The sequence below is a fragment of the Gekko japonicus genome, unplaced genomic scaffold (genome assembly GCF_001447785.1).
Source record: "Gekko japonicus isolate JY-2015 unplaced genomic scaffold, Gekko_japonicus_V1.1 scaffold8, whole genome shotgun sequence".
Classification (NCBI taxonomy): Eukaryota; Metazoa; Chordata; class Lepidosauria; order Squamata; family Gekkonidae; genus Gekko; species Gekko japonicus.
Window position 1 is genome coordinate 753912 of NW_015167057.1, and position 23586 is coordinate 777497.

A 23586-nucleotide genomic window follows, 5' to 3' on the forward strand; every position below is an offset into this window, starting at 1 on the left:
GTGAGAAATTAACTTCTAAGAGCTGTGACACGAAGCTAATAGTGAAGCTAACAGCAAACCGATCAGACCGAGAAGGAAAAAGAGAAGAAGAAGAAGAAGAAGAAGAGATTGGATTTATACCCCGCCCTTCACTTGGAGTCTCAGAGCGGCTTACAAACTCCTTTCCCTTCCCCCCCCAACAGACACCCCCCACAACAGACACCCCCCCCACCACAGACATCGAGAAGGAAAAAGGTCTTTCCAACGCGGCGGTAAGAAAGGAACTGGTGGGATGTCCGCGCCCACCCCTCCGGGCATGCGCGGTGGGGTTCCTGCGCATGTCCGAGGGACTGGGCGCGAAAATCCATTAAAAGAGTTTGCTACAGCACCGATCGATCCAGCGCGTGCGCACTAGATCCCATTGGTGTGAAGCACAGAGACCACGACGAAGATCTGTATATTACACTCATTAAAGTACAAAGATGGGCTAATGGTCATAACCCAATAGAATGTATAAGCACATACATTCACATTGCTCATAATGAGTATTTATAAAACAAACGTGTTCAAAACCAACAGTGGGCCCCTCTGTAATTCCATATATAAATACTGTCCACAGACCTCCAAACAGAAAGTAATTGTGGCAGAAGACGTCCACTGTGGATACGTCTCTCCCAGGTATAAATCAAGACGCTTCCATGATCTTCAACAGCGGCTGGTAAAACAGAACCCGGCTTCCAAAATAATATAGGCACAGCTCAATGACTTCAATAGAATCCTAAGGTTCTTACTTTACACTTGTGCGCTAAGGGTTCCCTATTGCCTGTGGGATTCTTCTAGGCGGCCCCTGCAAATGGCTGGCTGTGAAAAGAGGGAAAAGCATGCGTGCAAGCCACACCCCAGAGAAGGTAAGGCAGAGAAGCGACTTAAGCATATTGCTGTGGATCAGACAGACGTGGGTTAAAAACAAAGTAACGGCAAAGCTTATTTTTCTAGGGATGTGATTAATAACGCCCTCCAGGAATCGTTACAAAATGGAGATGCTGTTCCCAGAGGGGAGGAGGGTGGAGGTACTTGAAACACAAATCACGAGTGTAGATGAACGACTTATACAAATGGGAGAAACGGTCCGGACAAATACAGGCAGAGGAACTGGCTGCGGGCTTACCACCTCTTCCACGGCAGGCTTGAAAACACAAGGGAAGATTCAGTTTGCTTGTGCACCATTTGACGACGCTTAAGAGCACCACATTTATGTGATCAACACAAGCTTTGCATTCTGTGCCTCTTGGGCCAGAAACGAGTTCTCTTCTCTCCTAACACGAAGCACAGAACACAGGCAGAGAGTCTGGCACAACCTTCTGTTTCTATAAATGCCTATAGCTGAGTTGAGGACCCTCCTCCCTGCACTGTGGCATACGAGACTGGGTACATCCTAGTGAATAAGGATTGTGAGCAGTGAAATTCTCCAGCCCAATTTTCACGTCAGGAATTGCTGGTCTTCAAGGAGGATGAGCTCTCAGCCATTAGGGGTGATGTTAAGCCCGTTTTAAAGGACTGCCATGAGGATTACATGAAGTCCTTCGAGCAGCTGGAGATACAATATAAAATTATTCTCTATTTCAGCAGGGGTCATAAATCAATGGGAGAGCATCTGCTTTGGATGCATAAAATCCCAGGTTCAATCCCTAGAAATTAGTACTTAAAAACTGACAAGAAGCCCTCTGGCTTTGGACATCGAAAGTAAACAGTGCTCTGAGGAAGGCCCAGATGGCTACATTGCACCCTCCAGCATGTCTGTCCTAAAATTTAAATTTACTATAATTTGAGGAACCCTTGGAGTTTGTCCCCCCCCCCCCGACTTCCTACTTAACTTTATTCAGGTTTAACAGCCCCTAAGATATTCACTTGAACCTTGGAGATTTGTGAACAATGCCAATAACTCCAATAGGCCTCTTTACAGGATTGCATTTCCCAGCCTTTTTCAAGACAGGAAGAGAACCCCAGAAGTTAAACTGCTTACACTTGTCACACAGACATCCCCTACAATGATTTAACTCCTGCCTGCTGTGCATGTGTTTTAGAGGTCTCTGGAGCATCAGAATGAGGAAAACACTATCCTGCCTACAGAAGAACTGATCACCAAGGAGATGTTTGGAAGCCATTTGTCTCTCCTCCACCCAACCAAGCTCTCGTAGTCTGTGTGGAGTGATCGGGAGTGGGCCCAGAGCTTCCCTGATTCCTCCTCTGTGCCTCCATATTGGGCACAAGAGAACGGAAAGGGAGAATCCCGGGTTAATCTCTTTCCCAGTCATTCACCTCTTGCCAAAACTGTTTAATGCGGAAGGTTTTGCTGCTTTTTACGTTTGTGACTGGCTTCTCCTGTTTGAATTTAGAAGAAGAGATTGGGTTTATACCCCGCCCTTCACTACCCAAGGGAGTCTCAGAGCGGCTTACAATCTCCTGTCCCTTCCTCTCCCCACAACAGACACCCCGTGAGGTAGGTGGGGCTGAGAGAGCTCTGACTGAAACTGCTCTTTTTCAAGAACAGCTCTTATCAGAACCACGGCTTGCCCAAGGTCATCTAGCCAGGTGCAAGTGGAGGAGTGGGGAATCAAATCCAGTTCTCCCAGATTAGAGTCCACGCACTTAACCACTATACTTTCAGGTTTTGGTTCCAGACTTAAGAACGATAAGGTAAGATAGCATCTGTTTATGGAGTTGATTTGACTTTGAAGAAAGACGACCAGTGAAACAAGCTGAAACCTGGGAACTCATCTCAGAATGAACAATCTCTATTTGGAACTGTGCAGGTATTTTGTGTAAAGTTTACTTTGTCTACATTGTGATCCAATAATTATTTTTTTCTGTCCACATTGTAGTATCTTGTGGCAATTATTTATCCAATCATCCTGAATGAATTTTGCAATTCTTCTGACTTATAAATGCTTTATGCAATCAATGGAATAAGCTACTGAATAAGAAGTCGCGAAACATTGTGTTTATCAGCCTATATAGTCACGGTGTTTTGTCTTGTTTTGCCATTCACCTCTCTGCAGCAAGAGGAGTGGGGAGCATTCCAGGTATCTCACCAGAAACAACTAATGGGGCAGGGCAGGGGAGAAATAAGATCTGAACAAGCCCAAGAGACAGGCCTTAAAGTTGTCCCTGTGCTTGTTCAAAAACGATTAAAGATCAGGAGCTTAAAACAGAAGTACCCATTTATACTCTTGCTACAATTACCAGGGTAGGAAAGTTATTATTCTCCAAGAAGCAAGACAAAAAGATGAAACACACTCAGCCGTAGTGCGTTTCCTAAGCTGCTTCTCTCCTAAAAACCCCCCAACTATTATAAGGGTAAATCCTCACTCACAAAGAAGTGTATGGATCTGCTTTGCAAGACTCTTGTCTGGACAAAGTTATTATCTGTTCATAACTGCCAAGGTGAAAGGGTGCTGGTTCTCTATGGAAGGAAGGCCTTGCACGGAGACACGTCTTCTAGACTTCATTCCCATGGGCAACTTTAAGGTACCAAAAGAGGAAAACGCTTACCTCCTCTGCGTCCTCCGAATGGTTGGAGAGCTGGTCGTGTTGGATAATCTCAGCGTCCTCTTCAGTCGGCCCGTTGCCTACACGGATCCCACCAAAATTCATAGTCCCCTAAAACAGGCAGCCAGGGATGTGGGGGGCAGGAGAGAACAAGAGGAGACACACAAACGGTCCACACTTTAGTATAAAGTTGGCATGCAGGGACACTGGTCGAAAAGAACAGCCTGACTGGGAGGCGGTAACCTCCAATGAAGGACCACAGGTGCTGTTAAGGGCAGCAGAGTCGAAAAGACAGACAGGTGTGGCACTCTCTACAGTTCAGTGGGGCTTGCCTAGGAGAACTTCCTAGCAGGCTGTGTACTGTGGAAATGCCTGTCCCGAAGAAGCGCCATTCAGATTTTCCATGTCGAGTGCTAAAGCATTGAGAGCCGGCTCACTCATAGTACATCTTGCTACCTTTCTGCCAGTGTTCATGTAGGTCAAAAGACATAGCAGGGAGATCTCTCTCTCTCTGTATTTTTCAAATGTGCATGTGTGTGTGTGCATGCATGTGAGTATGTGTACACTTCGAAGTCATGGCGACCTCTGGTGACTGACCCCTACAGGCAGGGCTTTTTATTTTTATTTATTTATTATTTGCATTTATATCCCACCCATCCTGTGGACGGGCTCAGGGCAGGTAACATCTTTATAATAAATACAATTTCAGTTTAAAACACGATCAAACGTAACAGTTAAAACAATGGGTACAGCTTGAAACAGCGTCAGTTGGCTATAAAGTTCTGGACCAATGGCGCAGTGAATTAAAGGCCAGTTGTCGGTGGTCAGTAAACAGACAGTAACCGCAGGGAGGCCATAGAGGGGCGCCCGCTGCCTCAACCAAAGGCCTGGCAGAACAGCTCCGTCTTGCAGGCCCTGTGGAATTGAAGAAGATCCTGGCAGAGCCCTGGTCTCAATAGGGAGCCTGTTCCACCAGGCTGGGGCCAGGACGGAGAAAGCCCTGGCCCTGGTTGAGGCAAGACGGGCGTCCTTCGGGCCAGGGACCACCAGGAGGTGTTGATCTTTTGAGCGTAACGCTCTTCGAGGCGCATATGGGGAGAGGCGGTCCCTTTTAAAAATTATTGTGGAAAAAAGAGGTGCCAGAACTCTCAAGTGGGACATGAAGATTTCAATCTGTATACTGAAAACTCACGAACTTTTAAACATTTTAAAAATAATTTTGCCGAAGAGGTTCCGGAACTCTGTTTCGGTGCATCCCCCCAGAAAAAAAGCCCTGCCTATTCGGAGAGGTGGCTGAATAAAGCCTGCCCCCGCCTCCCGACTGCTGATATTCCAAGGAGGTCTCCCATCCAACTACTTGCCAGGGTTGACCCTGCTTAGTTTCCGAGATCTGGTGAGATCAGGCTTGCCTGGGCTATCCGGCAGCAGGGAGATCTCTCAAGAACCTTTGCTCAAAGTGTTTGATATCCACAGTGCACCTTGGGTGGCTTCCAGATAAAGTTCTCCATCAAAGTAGTCCCTATGCTCGGTCTGCCAAAGCTCTGAACAGCAGAAAGTGTTGGGTCGACAGACACCTTATAGTAATCACCAGGTACACAGTCCTTTAAAGACAATTGCTAGCATATGAGGAAAAAATGTTGGCAAAAGGAAGAAGCAGAAGCAAAGGATGCTGTATCCTCCCTTAGGTGCAGCTGGCACCGATTAACACCCCCCCCCCGCCCCAACAGTACATGGTGCAAAGGTCAGACATGCCCTTACATGGGAGGCCTTGACAAGCAACTCGTTTTTTCGTCAGCTCTTTGGGACTTGATGCTCCACAGTATCTGCAGCCCTCCCCGCAAATACTAGAAGGCTAAGTGTGGGTAGCTAGATTGTTTGAAAAAGCAGGATATTCCTATGTAGGCAGGACTATGCAAACCCCGTGCTTTTAAAAGAATAAATGGCAGATGCAAAAAAGCCATTATCCTGCTCCAAGGAAAAGCTGAATTTCATACTTGATATGATTTGCATCAACCGCAAAGCCCTACACAGGATACCGTTTCTCCACACCACTGGTAATCCAGGATGTGCTACCAACTGTACCTTGTGCACTTTGCCAGATGAGCACAACATAATCTCTCAATACCAGATGCATTGAACAGACAGGGGAAAGGCCCTTCCTGCTCTGGTTGTGACTCTTCCCCCCCCCCCTTCCCCGGTGTCTGGCTGGCTGGCTGCTGGAAACAATGCCAGGTTACGTGGGATTTTTGCCCAGAGCATCTAAAACATTCTCATGCTCATCTCTTTAATGGTAGAAATCCCAGGATACTGAACTTTGCATGGCAGACCAAATACCCTGCTGACCCAGCAAGGATACAGAATACGTCACCCCATGCCAGGCAACTGGAAAGGGTTAACCGCTCAATACCGCCACGCCAGATTTTTGCACTGATTAACTGAATTATTTGTTCAAAAAAAAAAGTAATAGCGCAACAACATACAGGTATGTGGCCTTAAAAAGGCCAGACTTGTAAGAGTACAGAGAACACATAACCAACAGAGCCATTTCACCTTCCAGTAAACATCTGTTAGACACACCCTTGATAATGGCACAGAAGATGGCTGTGTGCGCTGGCAGACATGCCCTGATACGGAGAGCGGAATCATCGGCGCAGTGCCACAGAATGTGCTGAAAGAGTAGCCAGCACGAAATTGGGAAAGGGCAAACATGCGACCTCTGAAAGATCAGCACTACTGGAGTACGTATGCATGGCCTGGAAATTTAAAGCCCGGGTAACACGCTGAAACACATCCACACACAAAGAGAAAGACTCCACAGACATGGGCAACTACACAGAAACCATGGGCCTTGCATCTGGAAAGGAGGGGCCTTTTGACATGGAAGGATCTGCTTATGCCGCACCTGTTCCAAGGAAGCTGGAGGTTCCTCAGAGGCTTAGCAGGGATTTTACGGCAAGTCAGCCTCGGCTGCTCTTACAGTCTTCCCTGGAGACATACAGCCACGGGGGAACGTTGCATTTCTTTCAGGGTACAAGAGGGATGGCAGTTAGGCCCAAAAAAAACTGGCCAATCCTCCCAACAAACAAATGCATACTCAAGTCTAAAACATGTCCCGGAATCCTCTGCCACACAGGGATTCTTCCGACTTAGAGATTAGCCTCGAAAGGGTTCCCCCAGGGCAGTATGAGATCCACTGCATTTATATGATCGCATCGTCCTGCCCGTGCACCCAAGCACAGGATTTGGAGTGCGTCAGATTATGGGAACGTATCTTTCCGAGGAAAGGGCTGCTGGGCCGATCCTCCTCCTCCTCCTCAGGGCAGATACTTCCCAAGGGCCCCCCTCAAGGCACCTCCCATTTCTCGCCATGTGCATCGCTTGGCAACTTTTTAATCCACTCACTGTTGCAGCCGCTGCTGCTTCTACTGCCTGCGGGCTCTGGGCTGGGCTGACAGGGGGCTCCTCGGGCTGCCCTTCCTGATAGTGAATGGAAGGAGAAAAAAAGGAGGAAGGAGGAGGAGGAGGAGGAGGAGGAGGAGGAGAAAGCAGAAGAAAAACAAAAGAAAAAGAAGGAGAGAGGCGGATGGAAGGGGTCACGGGAGGATGAGATGGTCAGAGAAGGAAGAGGGAGTGTCTTTAACTGAGCTGCACTTTGAAGGACGGTTGCATCTTAACAGACACACATTACAGGGCGGGGGGAGTAGGGAGAAAAGCAAAGAGATGCAGGCGGACAGGCTTCCGGGGACAGAGTGCCACGAGGCCGTCACAGCCACAAGCCAGAAGTGAGTCTCCGCAGAACCACACTGGCAGGTTTGTTTCCCTGCCCCCAAAGGTGGGCCTGACTGCAAGCCAGCTCACCACGCTGAAGACAGTCCCTGATGACTGACTTGACAACGGACAATGCTAATTCGATTTAGATCCAAAGAGCACCCGTGCCTAAACGGACTTTGGGTTCTTGTTTCGTGAGAATGCAGCGCCCAAAGCTACACGGGAGGTCTCTCCAGAAACAAAGGGATAGATCAAGCGGGGTCACCGAGTTTGCCTCTAGCAGCAGAAAAGAGCAAGAGTCCAGGCGCACCTCAAAAACTAACAGAATTCGTGGCAGGGGAGGAGCTTTCGTGAGTCACTGCTCACTTCTTCAGCTACCTACTGGACTCTTGCTCTTTTCTACTGAAGCAAAGAGGAATTTCCAAAAAATGTTTTTGATATGGGAGGGGGGAGGGACAGAGAAGAGAATGTTAAAAAGCCCAGGCTGGTCTCAAGCAGCTCTTTCAAACCTGACCACTGTGCCACAAACACACGTGTCTGGTTCAAGATCTCGGGAGATGGCTCTAGATGACCACAGTCGTGGGTCACCCCCAACTCAGTGAAGCACTTCTGTGCCTCCAACTGCAAGCAGAATTTAAATTGCACTTCCCCAAGCATCAGCTTGGGGGAAAAGTCTCAAAGTCTCAACACGTTTACCTGGAGTTAAGCCCTGTTAAGTACTTTTAACACCACCTTTCAACTTTATAACATCGACAAGGCAGTTTACAAAACCTGTTTAGGACAAGGGGCTCCTTAGAGGCACAACTGCTGTACAGGAATCCCCACGGAGCCCCTGGCTCATGAACCATTAAAAAGGCAGGAAAAGAAACTCAGATTCACTCACCAAGTGTTTTCTCCACAGGTACTGATGGCGGAGGACCAGGGGTTTGGCTACCAGCATCCACGGCACACACAGCATGGCCACCACAACCAGGAAGCACTGCAGACCTTTCTGTAGGAAAAAAGAAGATGGGATACATCCAGCAACGGGATCATTAGCGTGTGATATAACCCAAACGTGTCAAAGTCATTTGTTTTGAGGACCAGATCTGACATAAATGTCACCTTGTCGGGCTGGACCACGTGGACCATAAAATGTAATGCCAGGTACCGGAGGTATAAACTGTATAAAGGACAGCAGCTGGCAAGCTCCAAGGTGGTGTGTCCTCCCTACAAGGCTCCATGGGCTGGGGGCGGGGGAGGAAAACCCACATCGGCAGACTGCAGAGCCAGTGGTGCAGCACTGGGCAGACGCTCCCACGCCGCTTGACTGCTGCAGACAAGGTTGTTCTGCCATGCTGAAGGCACAAGTGCGCAGAGCGATTCCCCTCCCGAACCACCTCCTGTTTCCTCACTAGTGGTTTGTGGGCCACATAAGAGCCCTGGACAGACCAATTCCTCCCCTTGGACCTTATGCTTGATACCCTGATCTAACCCTGATCTAACACCCTGGAACACTTTCCCTATGAAGACAGGTTAAAGCGCTCAGGGCTCTTTAGCTTGGAGAAACGACAGCTGAGGGGTGACATGATCGAGGTTTATAAGATTATGCCGGGGGTAGAGCAGGTCGAGACAAAAGGACTTTTCTCCCTTTCTCACAATACAAGAACTCATGGGGACTCCATGAAATTGCTGAGTGGTCAGGTTAGAACAGATAAAAGGAAGTACTTCTTCACCCAAAGAGTGACTAACACATGGAATTCACTGCCACAGGAAGTGGCGGCTACGAGCATGGACAGCTTCAAGAGGAAACTGGATAAACATATGGAGCAGAGGTCCATCAGTGGCTATTAGCTACAAGGCATAGATAGGAACTCTCAGTCTGGGGCAAGGGGTGCTCTGTATTCTTGGTGCTTGGGGGGGGGGGCCAACAGTGGGAGGGCTTCTAGTGTCCTGGCTCCACTGATGGACCTCCTGATGGCACCTGGTATTTTTGGCCACTGTATGACAGAGTGTTGGATGGGATGGGCCACTGGCCTGATCCAACATTGGCTTCTCTTATGTTCTTGACCCATCGCTTGCTTCCCCTTCTGAAAAATACTTCACATTTGCTGACTTAGTCCCCTTGCTTGTTTTCAGAAATCCAAGCTCTGTGCTCCCAAAATTTTAAGACACCGTGTAAAAGGATAGCACATCAGCAGCATCCTCTGCTTTGGAACCTACAGAGCAGAGGCCTTCAAACCATGGATCGGGACCTTGCTGGATCAAGCCCCTACCCACCTGCCTTTCTTGTTACTGCACACGGGTTGAAAGCAAGGGCTCCACACTTACTGCCTATCTGCATGTACTCCAACAGAAACAGCAGGAGAAGCAAGGTCAAGGTCAAACAAACGGACAATTTACAAACATTTTCACTGTGGGAAATGTGGGGCACAGACCCATCCTGGAGCCACTGTTTTGGGGAATGGTGTCTGAATAATTGGGTCAAACTGAGATAATGAGACATGAAGTTCTAGGACTACTAGGCAAACTGAATATTAGTAAGTCTCCAGTTCTGGATGACATGTACCTAGGGGGTTACCATATTTTGAAAAGCAAAAAAGAGGACACATTTCCCAGCTGACTTACTTCAAACAAGTGATCACTATGACAAATCTCATTTTGAATACCCCCACTATTTAAGCTGTGATAATTGCTACTAACAAGGAATATTCCTAACCAAAAAGAGGAAATTTTCATCCATTTTTTTAAAAGAGCCAAAAAGAGAACCCACACCAAAAAAAGAGGACAAGTCCCCTAAAAAGAGGACATCTGGCAGGCTGTAGCTAGGAATTTTTTTTGGGGGGGGGACCAGGCCGGGGGGGCACTAATTAAATTAAGGCAGCTGTGCAGGGAGGGGGTGGCCTCGCCAGGTCTTCCTGCTTCTGCAGCCAGCTTCTCAAAGCTCCTCTCCCTCCTTTCCTGCTCCTCTGAAAGGAAGCATCGGGAAGAGCCAGCAAGGTCACATGAACTCCCACACACACTGCATTGGCTCCCCTCCGTCCCTCCCCCTTTGGAGCACCAGTGGGTGCCTGCCCACGCTCACCTTGCCCAGCACAGCTGCCACGGGAGCCTCATCAGCAGCCATGAGCCAGGCAACCTCCCTGTCTTTTCCAGCCACTGCATGAGCTTCAGCCCTAGCCCGCGCTGGGGAGGTGCTGTGACGGGGTGCCCCTTATGCAATAGGGGGTGCCCCCTGCTGTGCTCCCCACCCCCCGTTGGCTATGGCCCTGATATCTGGTAAACCTACATACACCTGAGGGTGCAGTATATAGAGCTTGTCACTAAATTTGGCCTCCGGCCCAGAGGACTGGGACGTGGCAAAAGCCACTCTGATTTTTAAAAAGGGAATTACTGGCCAGTTAGCCCAACTGGCATCTGTTCCAGGTAAATAAGTAGAAATTCTTATTAAAGGCAGCATTATGAAGCACACCGACGAACAAATCTTGCTGAGGGAGAACAGCATACATTCCTACGGCGAGGGCAATCTCTTTCTAGCACAGACAGGTTCGGAGACTGGCTCCTCTTCTTCCTGTCATGTGATTGTGATGTCATGAATTCATGCCATGTACTTGCCTCTCAGTGAGTTCCATGCTGCTGCCTGGAGCTACACGCGAGCCCCAGGTCGCATGCCACACAGCCTATCCACATAAATCATATTTGACGTGATTTTGCAAGAGCCATATGATAGAAGGTGGGGGGGGGGGTGCAGCCCTTGAGAAAGTTCTCCCACCAGGTTCCATTGGTTCCACACGGCCTTGTGAAGAGGACGTTCCCAAAGGCCCAGGATCCCAGTTTACATAGAGGCATCAATGCAGATCCCCGAAGATTCCCGCTCCTGCCCTCAGCTTTAGATCGCCTTAAAGTTAACACAAGTGATATGAAGCCTTCACAAGACCACTTACTTGACCGTGATACAGCGCTGTGCCGTTGGGATCGTAGGAGAAGAGAAACATGTTGATGAAGTGGATGAGGAGGCTTGGCGCCATCTTGGAGCTCTTTGCATCGAAAGCCAACCACTTATAGAAGATGAGGATGACCAAATAGCCAAAAAGCGTGCACATAAAGATCATTTCGGGGATAAACCCAAGGAAGATGTTCAGAGGCTTGTTGAAATAGCTGTATGGGGAAAAGGCACGTTGGAAAGGCTTGAACTGTAGGACCATCAGAGACTGGGCAAAATGTGGAATTCGCTGCCAGAGGATGGAGTGATGGCTAATGCAATAGACAGCTTTAAAAGTGGATTAGATCGATTCATGGAGAAGAAGAGGAGACTGGATTTATACCCTGCCCTTCACTACCTAAAGGTGTCTCAGAGGGGCTTACAAACTCCTTTCCCTTCCCCTCCCCACAACAGACACCCTGTGAGGTAGGTGGGGCTGAGAGAACTCTTGACAGAAACTGCTCTTTTTCAAGAACAGGTGTGCCAGAGTTATGGCTTGCCCAAGGTCATCCAGCCAGGTGCAAGTGGAGGAATGGGGAATCAAACCCGGTTCTCCCAGATAGAGTCCACGCACTTAACCACTACACCAAACTGGCTCTCAGTCTATCAATGGGACAAGTCTATCAATGACTACTAGCCATAGTGACTGAAAGGAATCTCCACATTCAGAGGCACTAATCCTCTGAATCCCAGAGCCAGGAGGCAACATCAGGGGAAGGCCTCGGCCTCTATGCCGTGTTATTTGACCTCCATAGGAACTGGTTGGCCACTGTGTGAGACAGGAGGCTGGACTAGATGGACTCTTGGTCTGATCCAGCAGGGCTCTTCTTTCCTTCTAGACTTGCAATGTTCAGACTTCTCCATCTTCATGAATCTTTGAATCTTTTGAACATCAATTCGTCTGCAGACCAACCACTGTGCATCTCGAGTATGCACTCCTTCCATGCGGAATGCATTTATATCCTACCATTTCTCATGGCTAACAGATCTTAATTCAGATCATCACAACTTAAAACCAACAAAAGAAAACTCCAAGTTATCCCCCCCCCCAATGATACTTTCACTTTATGCTCCATTAAAAGCCCTGGCAAATAAAAAGGCCTTGCAATACATCCTGAAAGTTTCTAAAACCAGTCCATACGAACCCCACTTCCTTGGGGAGTTCGTGCCACTAAGTGGGAGCTGCAATGGAGAAGGCGTAGACTCTGGTTGACGCCAGCCAGGCCACCTTAAGTGGGGGAACAGCCAGCAGCCGGAGGCCTGAAGACTGGCAAATGGGAGGCATGCGTGACATCACCATTTTGTCCTCCGCTAAGGAACTCTCTCACCATAACACCCTTCTGAAGTTTCCAAGAAGCCCTAAGATCTCCTGCAAATACTTGGAAAAAAAACACTGCTCTGGCTGCGTCTTTGTTCCTCCTGCCTCACCTTCAGATAGGGTTGCCATGTCTGAGTCAGGAAATATCTGGGGGCTTTGGGGATAGAGCCAGGAGCAAGGATGTGACATCACTTCTGTGATGTCACATCCTGTGATGTCACTTCCAGGTCCACCCCATCCAGAAGGTTCCTCTGATTCCATGGTAGGAGCTTCTGCTTCTAACACAGTGGTTGCACTCAACTCATTCTCCACCCAAGACACACACACTGGTACCATTTAGGGTTGCCAAGTGAGAATGACAAGCTGGCAGGGAGCAAGGATGTGACATGAGAGCCAGTTTGGTGTAGTGGTTAAGTGCACGGACTGTAATCTGGGAGAACCGGGTTTGATTCCCCACTCATCCACTTGCAGCTGCTGGATGGCCTTGGGCAAGCTGCAGCTCTGATAAGAGCTGTTCTTGAAGAAAGAGTAGTTTCTGTCAAGAGTTCTCTCAGCCCCACCTACCTCACAGGGTGTCTGTTGTGGGGAGGGGAAGGGAAAGGAGTTTGTAAGCCACTCTGAGACACCTTTGGGTAGTAAAGGGCGGGGTATAAATCCAATCTCTTATCTTCTGTGATGTCACTTCCAGGTCCACCCCCCCCATATCCAGGAGGTTCCTGTGATTCCATGGTAGGAGCTTGTGCTTCTAACACAGTGGTTGCTCTCAACTCCATCCAAGACACACACACTGGTACCATTAAGGGTTGCCAGGTGAGACTGACAAGCTGGCAGGGGACTCTCCAGGAGCCTCTGGGAGGGGAGAGGGAAGAAGCACAATTGAACCCCGAAGGGAGTTCTGGCCGTCACATTTAAAGGGACTGAGTTCCTTTTAAGTGCCTTCCCTCCATTGGAAATAATGGAGGATGGGGGCACCTTCTTTTGGGGCTCATAGAATTGGACCCCATGGTCCAAACTTTTTGAAACTTGGTGGGGTTTTGAGGAGAGGCATCAGATGCCATGCTGAAAATTTGGTGCCTCTGTCTCAAAAAACAGCCCCCAGAGCCCCAGATACCCACAGATCTATTCTCCATTATACCTTATGGGGACCGATTTCCACAGGGTATAGTGGAGCAACCAGCAGACATTCCCCCCTCCCCCCACTTTCTGATAACCCTGAAGCAGGGGGAGGGCTTCCAAACTAGGGGATTCCTGGCCCCCAACTGGGGAGTGACAACCCTACCTTTTATTTGCCAGGGCTTTTAATGGAGTATAAAGTGATAACCCTTCAGAAAATGCTCAAGCCCTTTTAAACAGGCAGATGCCTTGCACAACCTCTTTCCTTTCTATGCTTTCTCTTTCCTAAGAAGATTTTTGTGATGGGGGGGGGGAGATTTCTGTTATAGTATGTAAAAGCCTGAAACACCTGGGACTGAGGACGAAGAGAGGCGAGAACGTACTGTGTAGATTTCAGATATATATATGTGTTGTGCAGAGATCCCGCTTCAAAGCAAAAGGAAGCCCACCCTCTTCCCTCTGATGGAAGAGCAAACTCACATGTGGTTCAGCAGACTGAGGGCGACGCCAAAGATCATGTGGATGATGCCCAGAATGACAGACATCTTCATCTTGAAGGAGTTGAGGAAGGTCAGCTTGTTGGTGGCAATGTTCCAGATCTAGCACAAAAGGAACACAGGAACAAGATGGTGGAAAGGGGGGGGAGAGTGGAAATGCCACAATGAAACAGCTGGTTTCTCCCATTCACACAGCACACACATAGTCACTGTTTCCACTGGAAATACCTCGCCCGCATAGACTTTAACCATATATGCGTCAGTTAGTTCTATGCTTTAACCATATAACCACATACTGTCATTTTTGATAATGTTTACTTCTCAGTGTCTCTTTGAGACCAAGAACTGCACAGCTGAAATGAACAAGCACATTGTCCTCGCAATCTCAGGAATCATCTTAGCAGAGTGACGGGAAAGCCATGGAGGGCAATGAAAACTCCAGTAGCTGGTTGAGGGGCAGTTGCAACCCCCTTTCCCTCAGAATGCAGCTCAAGGGTTTGTTTATTTATTGTATTTATACCCCACCCATCCCGCAAGTGGGCTCAGGGAGGGTAACATCATATCAAACAATACGGTAAATACAACTAAAGTTTAAAACACAGTATAAACATTAAAGTCGACAGTTACAGCTCAAAACCCAAAAATCAACCGGTTGTGAGAGATTATTCTGTGGCCCATTGGTACAGATGAATAATGGCCAATTATCAGTGGGTGGGCAAGAGCAACCTCAGGGAGGCCATATATGGACACCCGCTGCCTCAGCCAAAGGCCTGGCGGAACAGCTCCGTCATTTCCTGCCCCTTCCCACAGATTCTGGTCTTTCACTTTTCCTGCCCAGTCATTCCCCAAAGCCATCTACAGTCCGAAATAACTGTTCAACCCTCTTCAGCAGGAGCAGCGCACACGATCGGCTCATTGTCACTGATGCATCAGATGAACACAGACGCTTCCTCCACCTATGTACAGAACTGGAAAGCAGGTTTCGGGAGTGTACTAATTCAGCCTGAAGGGGTCGTATATTTCTTAATGCTCTCCTTCCGTGTGACAACTAGGATGATCAGAGGTAGGAGAAAAGAAGTGCTCTTACTGGGTCAATGCCAAAGGGATACGGTCCCCCAAAAACTCCCTTAATGGCAGGATCCAGCTGAAGCACCGGCACATCCTGAAGAAGCTGGTCTCTGCATGGAAGGCAGCAGAAAATTAAACAAAAATTGTTTGCCATGTACAACGGGGGCACAAGATGGGCACAAGAATAACAACAAAAAAATGCTTAAAAATAAATACTTTGGTCCAGCTAAGGGGAAAGGCACCAAGGGACAAAGGGAGCATTTTTTAATATGTTCTTCACAGCATCACATTTACAGAGGTTGGAAGCACAGGCTCTTAACAGAGCCTTCCCCTCCTCAAATTACTGAATAACAGCAATGTGCAATAACAAGTAAGTGGTCAATTATATATACTGGTGGTTATGTACTGTGCTGAGGTAAACGGTAGCTCAGAGGAGAGCAACTTGCGGTTCTTGAGGTAAATTGTTCTTCCTCCCCACTCCCCCAGTGACTCATGCAGATGCCTTTAATGTAACAAAAACCAGCAAACAAGCCAAAGCGTAAAAGCTTATTTTGGTTGTCAGATTATATGACTCAGACATGTCACCAATATTTACAACTAAGTTGGATGGCAGTTTTCTTTGATACTGAGGCGTCAAACCAGTGATGGCATTTCGGAATATGGCAATTCTTCTGAGGTACTTCTTGTTTTATTCTCGTCGGCTATCATTGCTTCTCAGGAAAATGTCTGGAAGCACTCTAAGGAAACAATCAGGGCCAATTTTGCACAGCCACTTTGTGATAGCTAGCAGGGATATTCCAACTGCGGTATACCAAATGTCACTTCGACTGCTTGATTAGGTGAAGCTTTCCTCTTGTGACCAGCTGCCCTTGCTAAGGGATAATTTGAAATGAGAAGGAAAGAAAGAAATGTTCCGGTGTCACCATCAATGCTCCTTCTAAGCTGTGGAGTCCTGTGAGCAAAAATTCTACTTTCTGAGCGACTGGCATTAAAGTTGTGAGCGAGCGATTTGGCTGTTGCATAAATCAGTTTGCTCTGGAGCCATCCTTCCTGAGCTAAGAGGAAAATGTGTGAGCTGGAGGCTAAAAAACCTGTGAGCTAGCTCACACTAACTCAGCTTAGAGGGAACACTGGTCACCATATCCATTCCAGGACACAGACCCAGATGACAAGGCGACTTGGCCCTGGTGAGAAAGGAATCTGCTTTTAGGGCTGAATCAGATCTGGTCCTTGGACATGCTGCCTCTGACCAAGAGATGAAGGCCAAAAGTGTGGACTTAGCTGTTCAGCCCCCATGCGACCTGGTCCAATCGAGATCACCTACCTTGCTTAGCCCAGGATACCTAAGCCTCTCCTTTCCCTGTCAAGCCCTATCTGTGTCTCTGTTCCTCTCTCCTTTGGCCAAGCCCTGTCTGAGGTGCTGATGCATTTCTCTGCCTCCAAAACTCCTCTCCTCCCCATCTCTAGTTCCACAGCCCCCCCATTGGACTAGAACAAGGTTGTCGAACTCATTTGTTACGAGGGCCAGATCTGACATAAATGAGACCTTGTTGGGCTGGGCCAGGTGTGTCATAAAATGTAATGCCAGGTAGCGGAGATATATATTTTATAAAGGACACAAACACAAAGGGTAAACATGCTTAAAACATTAGCTCTGTAAGCTGCAAACCTAATTTTGATTTATTGACATTCACCACAGAAATCTCAGGTTTGGAGTTCTGAGTCAAGGACCCAGGTTAAAACATGAAATGGCCGAGTGATTAAGAGAGTCTGGCGAAGCAAGCTGTGATGCAACAGCAGCAACAGAACTGGAAGAAGGAGATGGCCAGTTCCACTGTGGGCCTGATGGAAGCCCTCTGGGGGCATGATCCGGCCCCCGGGCCGCATGTTTGACATCCCTGGACTAGAATATACCCCCTGTAGTCAGTGATTGGCTATGGTGCCCTGGAACTTAGGCCGTCCATCACAAGAAGGGTTCAAAGTAAATCTTGCCTCTGAAAAAGCAGAAGGCTGTTTTAGCGGTGCATCTCTTGTGGCAGCTTGTATCGCCGTGCTTTTCTCCCCATCCCCACTCTGACACGCACATACACATCCTGCTGGAACCCTTCTGAGCATTTCCAGACTCCCACTTGCACACGTGCGTCTCATCACTTACGTCCAGTTGCCGTCTCTGAACATTGGACGGACGCTCCAGGACGAGCCGAACATATTGAGAGCTTTCGAGAAGCAGTCGTTGTAGATCAGACCGGTGTAAATGGAAAAGGAGCCCATCAGGAGAATGATGTAGCGGCCGCTGAAAATCATGCTGAACATCTGGGCCGGTTAACAACAAACAAACAAAAACTGAGAAGAGTGGGGGAGGGAAGCAAAGAAGAGAAGGGAGGGAGATACGGCCAAGACACATTTCCCTAGAAATGCAAAGAGCTGATACAACCGCGCTTTATCCAGAACATGGAACCCTGATTTATTTATTACATAAAACTTAGACGCCAACCTTCTGTCTCTCCAAAGGGGGCATTCAAAACATCTTATAAGAGAAAACAAATACTACATCGGAGCAATGGATATTTTAAAACAATAGGATTAAAACAGCAATAATAAAAAACACTAAAATGATCTCAGTACCAAAAACCGGGTTGGGAGGACACAGCTGTACTGAGACACCCTTTCAGGTGTTTTGCACCAGCAGAAGGGGCAGAAGAGTCTTTAAAAACCAAAGCTCTTTCTTTAAACGGCAGACAAAGTACAACCAAAGGAATGTGATCAACTTAAGAAGAAGAGACTGAATTTATACCCCACCCTTGACTACCTGAAGGAGTCTCAGAGTGGTTTATAATCCCTTTCCCTTCCCCTCCCCACCACAGACACCCTGTGAGGCAGGTGGGGCTGAGAGAGCTTTTTTGACAACTGCTCATGAGAGAACTGCTCTGAGAGAACTTGTGACTGACCCAAGGTCACACCAGGAGCTGCATTTAGAGGAGTGGGGAATCAAACCCGGTTCTCCCAGTCTAGAGTCCATGCTCTTAACCACTACACCAAACTGATAAGCTGCAGCCAAGCTTGTTTGCATCCCAGCTGTTCTCTAGTTCGAACCTCCAGCACACCTTCAAGCTTTATCAGTCTAGAGACAAAACACAAAGCTTGTTCCCAAGAATATTTAGACATAAAGGCTGAAAAGAAAGCTGCTCTGCTAGGGAATGACCTTTCTAATTTTCAGCTTTGTCAGTCCAAAACACGAAATCCTCTTGATACAAGACCAAAGGCACTGAAAATTCCCCCAAGGAACCACAGACAGCCTTTTGTTTACACACACATGCCTGTCCAGGCCTGTAGCCACAGTGGGGCACTGGGGGCGGAGCCCCATCACCTACAAGCCCTGCCCCACCCTGGGAGGATGCCAGATCCTCTTCCCCTGCCCACGGTGCACCTCACCCCCGCAGAGGTTGGGGAGGGAAAGGGAAGCCACCCTGCCATTTTTGGTTAGTTCCACTCCCCCCCATCAGCTGTTAGGTTTAACAGCTGATCAGATAGGAGTGAAACTGACCAGAAGAGGCAGGGCCGCTTCCCTTTCCTTCCCCAGCCCCTCCAGCTGCTTCTGGTCAGTTTCACTCCCCAAGGAACAGCTGTTAAACCTTCGTTACCCAGCTCCCCGCTCCCCCGCCCCAGAGCTCCGGCCCCACTACAGCCAAAGATTTCTGGCTATGGGGCTGCCTCTGTCCCTCCCTCTCCTCCCCCCATCCCAAGTACCTCATTTTCATTTTTCTGGGACAGTATGCGGCTTTCCCGGACCACCATCCAGACGGCAAAGAGCGTCATGAGAATCCCGTGGCCAAAGTCCCCAAACATCACGGCGAAAAGGAACGGGAAGGTGATGATTGTGTACGGAGCTTAGAAAGAGGGACACCAAGGTTAGTGCATGGAGGAAACAACGTGGAGGACATCTACTGGTCAGGGAAACCTTTTTTATGGATTTGGGATCCCTAGAGATCTTTGCAGTTAATCTTAACAGATTATAATTTTTTAGTATAATTTCTGGGCATGGCCCTGGTAGTTTAAGCCTCAACACATTAAAAAGCATTTGTACAAGCATTAATCAAAACCTTATGGAGATTCAAGTGGAAAATGTAGCCGTTTTAGAACAACTTTTCTCTCTGTCCTGCCAAATGTTCGGACACAGTCTCGGTAGTAAAGCCACCACGACTCCCCTTCTTTACAGTCAAGTACAGAAGCCTATCAGATGTTACTTATCCACTCTGTTCAACAGCTCTGCACAACTTGACAGACTGCACATATTTTTAACAAATCAGTGTGGCACTTGTTAAAAAAAACCCCACACAAATGCCATCATCTAGCTAGCTCTGCATCGCACACAAGAGAGTCTAGAAAGTTCTTTTGGAAAGCTACGTACTTCTAGCTCCTTCTTAAGTTTAGAAGTAAGCCAACTCACCATCAGAGCTCTCCTTCTCTAAGGCCAGATTAATCTCAAACCCATTTCTGTGCCTTTCCAATAAAATAAACAGTCTTTTCACTAGAGAAAGATACTACATTTTCATGGAGAAACCCTGGATTAAGCAGAAGAGAGGACCTAGAAGTCTCCATGGCTTCGAATAAATTCAGGCGTGTAGCCATGTTAGTCTGTAGCAGCAGAACGAAGTTTGAATCCAGTGGCACCTTTAAGACCGACAAAGTTTATTCAAGGCATACGCTTCCGTGTGCATGCACATTTCTTCAGACATTCTTAAGATATTTCCAGGGCCTGGGGGAGAAGTATAGGATTTTAACCTCGGGGTGTGTGGACAGCAATAGAAAACAATTCTCTGCCGGTTGTCAGAAACGACTGCAAGGGAGGAGAAGTGCCTCGAACCCCAAATGCCCCCCCATTTGCCCCCAAGGCCTCCGAATGTCCCCCAAGGCTTGTGCATCACCCCACGTGGAGGGCATATGGCCTCCATTAAAAACCAACGAGCTAGGAACTGTCAAACCAGGACCTGAAATTATGGATTGCAGCTCTTTTCATTAACCTCAGTAACCCTTAAGGATGGTTTTGCCCGATTTAATGGCTTGATCCTCGCTTACCCCCCCACTGCCGATCTTTCCTACTCCCCGGGTACAGACATGTCCGGCAAAAGTGAAGGCAGGAGGAAGCCAGCGTTTGTCAGGGCAAACTGGGATTTGAGTGATTTGTGTGCATGAGGAATTCTGGTTTCAGGAACTAGACAGGGCTAAAATAAGCCATGGTTTTGCATTATTTTTTAACTGCCCCTCTGAAGGCAGGCTGCTTGGGTAGGCTGCACACCATTACCTGGATTGATCTCACGATAAGTGCCAATGCCGTAGGCATCCACGATGTTCTGGAACCCTGCAGTGAACTTGTTGGTCTTGTTATATGTGGGAGGAGTCTGATTGGTCTGCATCCGGTTCAGGATGGAGGGGACGGTGGAGCCGCTGTGCTCCTGTTACACACAAAGGGGGGAACATTAGAAGGACTCGCCTGTTGCAGAGCTCTTTGTCTTGGGGATTCTGCTCTGCAATGTGCTGACACCTGGTTTTTGGCCACTGTGTGACATAGAGTGTTGGCCTGATCCAACATGGCTTCTCTTATGTTCTTACAACACAGAACCCACAGGGGGCCACACGCAATGCTCCCTCTAAGCTGTGGAGTCTTGTGAGCAAAAATCCTGTTTTGTGAGCTGCTGGCATTAAAATTGTGTATGCTCTGCTGTATTTTGTAACAGCCAATGGCTAAATACAATAAATTACTTGACATTAAAGTTGTGAGTGAGAGATCTGGCTGCTGCATAAATTAGTTTGCTCTTCAGCCATCCTTCCTGTGGATGGCTAAAAAACTGTGAGCTAGCTCACACTAGCCCAGCTTAGAGGGAACACTGGCCACACAGTCTACACCCTAGATACAAAACACAATGTTCTACACTTAAAGAATCTAAGAGGGAGGGGCCATGGCTCAGTGGTAGAGCATCGGCTTGGCATGCAGTGTGGCTCTCTGATGTTGGTGAATGGAAGTTCTAATAGCTGGTTTCCTTCAAAAGGAGTGAAAAAGCACAATCGGATCAGATTACCTCCTTGGTCTTAGCAAGTAAATAGATTAGCTTGAGGATGACTAAATCTGTTAAAGGCCTTTTTAAAAAATATGCTCAGTGTATATGCAAAAATAAAAAGTGCACGAGCAGCCAGCGGGCTTCTAGAGCAGCAGCGAAGTCAACTCCTCGCCTCTCAACAGGCTGCGCTGTCCGGCTGCCAGAGGGAATCCTGGCCAAAGCAGAAAAGGGATTCCAAGGAGAAGGCGTGTCCCTGTTCGTTGCTAAAAACAAAATCAAGGCAAGCCTCCTCTTTAGAGTGCATTCCGGCATGTGGACCAAAGAGCCCTGCTTGTTCTCAAAACGGGACAGATTTCATACAAACACACACATCTGTTCTCCTTTCAGAGCCAGAGTGTTCTTTGCACTACGAGCCTTTAAGAGGACTGGCACAGCAACACCCATGGAAGAAAACCTGTGGAAGATGAGGAGCAGAAGGAGAAAAGCATGTTTGCTACAGGCAGGAAAAGAACTGGGCACTGCTGTTGCTCGGTCCTGCCCACAGAGAAAAAGACGCTTCTGGTCCAGGAAAAACCCCCCAGAGAGGCCCAATGGTGTTTCATGGCATGTGGGTGGAGCCAGAGCACCACTGGATTGTACTTACCGTACCACGCCTGAGGGCAAACTGGATGGAGTCAAGGTCGGCGACAGAACACCAGACTTCAGCAATGAGGCATTTCTGGGTCACGTCGATGTTGCAGAGGTTCAAGGTGTGGTAGATAGCCTTCATCTTGCGCACCTTTATGAACCAGACACGGATGTTCTTCGCAGCTGCCTGCAGGACCCTCTGCCGGTGATCCTCGGTTTGATTCAGCACCTGCCGCGGGAGAGGGGCCACGTACTGTGAAGCTGGCAGGTTCGAGATACTCCCGGCATCACAGACCAGTTTGGAAAGGAAAATCATACTGGAAGCTACAGAAGCCCACCACAGAGGAGCTAAGGCAACGCACAGGACACATCACACATTCATCGGACAAAAATTACGCGACCCAGCAATGTAAGCTCCCATGTGATCATCTTCTTTAGCTGATGCTGATGCAGCTTCCCACGCAAACAAGGGGGGGGGAATGATGCCAGGCTTTACTGTCATATGAGCCCCTGAATATTTCGCCATATAGACATCATTAGGGGGATCAGAGAATCCACCCACTGCTGGGTCTTTCCACAGCAATTAAGTTCTAATAGAACTTGTACAGCGAAAACCCATAGGGGCTTGGTATGACAATAAGGCTGTCACGTATCACCGTGCATTCCCCCCCCCTTTTTTGCTTCCTGGCCCATTGCTGGGTGCAGCCACCCAATTCCTCTCTCCCCTCGGCTAGTCGTGGACAGACCTCTGTAAAGCATTCAGCCATCCATTAATAGACCCACGTAAAGTATTCACTCCCCCAGCCCACAATCACTGGAGATGCTTCTCCTCTGTATCTCGGGCTTCTGAAATTTCAGCATATATTTCAAAGCTCATCTCCACAACCATGAGGGCTAGAAACTTTATTTCCACCTCCTCTCTTTCCTCATGCTGATAGCTGAGATACAAAGGGTGCCAAATGCTGCACCGGACAACAATCTTCATGCCTAGAACCCCAGAAAGTGAAAAATGTATACGGAGGAGGAGGAGGAGATTGGATTTATACCCCACCCTTCACTCAGAGTCTGAGAGGCTTACAACCTCCTTTCCCTTCCCCTCCTCACGACAGACACCCTGTGAGGTAGGTGCGGCTGGGAGAGCTCTTTCAAGGACTGCCCTTGAGAGAACAGCTCTAACAGAACTACGGCTTGCCCAAGGTGGAGGAGTGGGGACTCAAACCCGGTTCTCCCAGATTAGAGTCCGTGCACTTAACCACTACACCAAATACAGCCCTTTCATTTCAAGAATAAGATGGTCAGCTAAGGGGTGGGGGGTGGGGGAGACCAAGTATGCAACGAAGGGAGATGGGGGTGGACAGGGCCACCCCTGCTCACATGATTTACCGTTCCGGACTGTGCTCTTGCAGGCACATGCTACCCCCTTAGATGACGCACTTTCTTGACCTAGCCCACAACCACCCTTCCAATTATTCCAGAGGCAAGAACGAATTGCACAATTCCCAATAAGGGAAGGTTCGGCCCTTCTCTAGATCTGCTGACATGTGCTGGAAAAAGTATAGCAGGAAAGGAGGACTGCGTGGGGCCTGTGAACTTTCAGCGGAAAGAGGTTCAGCTCGAACTTGCTTGGCTAAAAGGCCCAGAACAATACAG

The 23586-nt window shown here is 48.3% G+C and overlaps 1 protein-coding gene across 4 annotated transcripts in view; it reads right to left on the reverse strand.

Annotated features, from left to right (window-relative positions):
- ATP6V0A1 (ATPase, H+ transporting, lysosomal V0 subunit a1) overlaps nt 1-23586 on the reverse strand; it is a 73047-nt gene that overhangs the window by 22637 nt on the left and 26824 nt on the right. For 3 of the 4 annotated variants that reach the window (XM_015412463.1, XM_015412465.1, XM_015412464.1), the window contains exons 10-18: nt 21953-22165; nt 20556-20706; nt 19001-19140; nt 17409-17566; nt 15273-15363; nt 14169-14287; nt 11220-11433; nt 8180-8287; nt 3532-3639 (exon numbers count right to left, since the gene is read on the reverse strand). In XM_015412463.1, the coding sequence (XP_015267949.1) occupies nt 3532-3639; nt 8180-8287; nt 11220-11433; nt 14169-14287; nt 15273-15363; nt 17409-17566; nt 19001-19140; nt 20556-20706; nt 21953-22165 (1302 nt within the window). Of the gene's footprint in view, nt 1-3531; nt 3640-6930; nt 7006-8179; nt 8288-11219; nt 11434-14168; nt 14288-15272; nt 15364-17408; nt 17567-19000; nt 19141-20555; nt 20707-21952; nt 22166-23586 lie in introns of all 4 variants that reach the window. The other variant, XM_015412467.1, reaches the window with a different exon arrangement.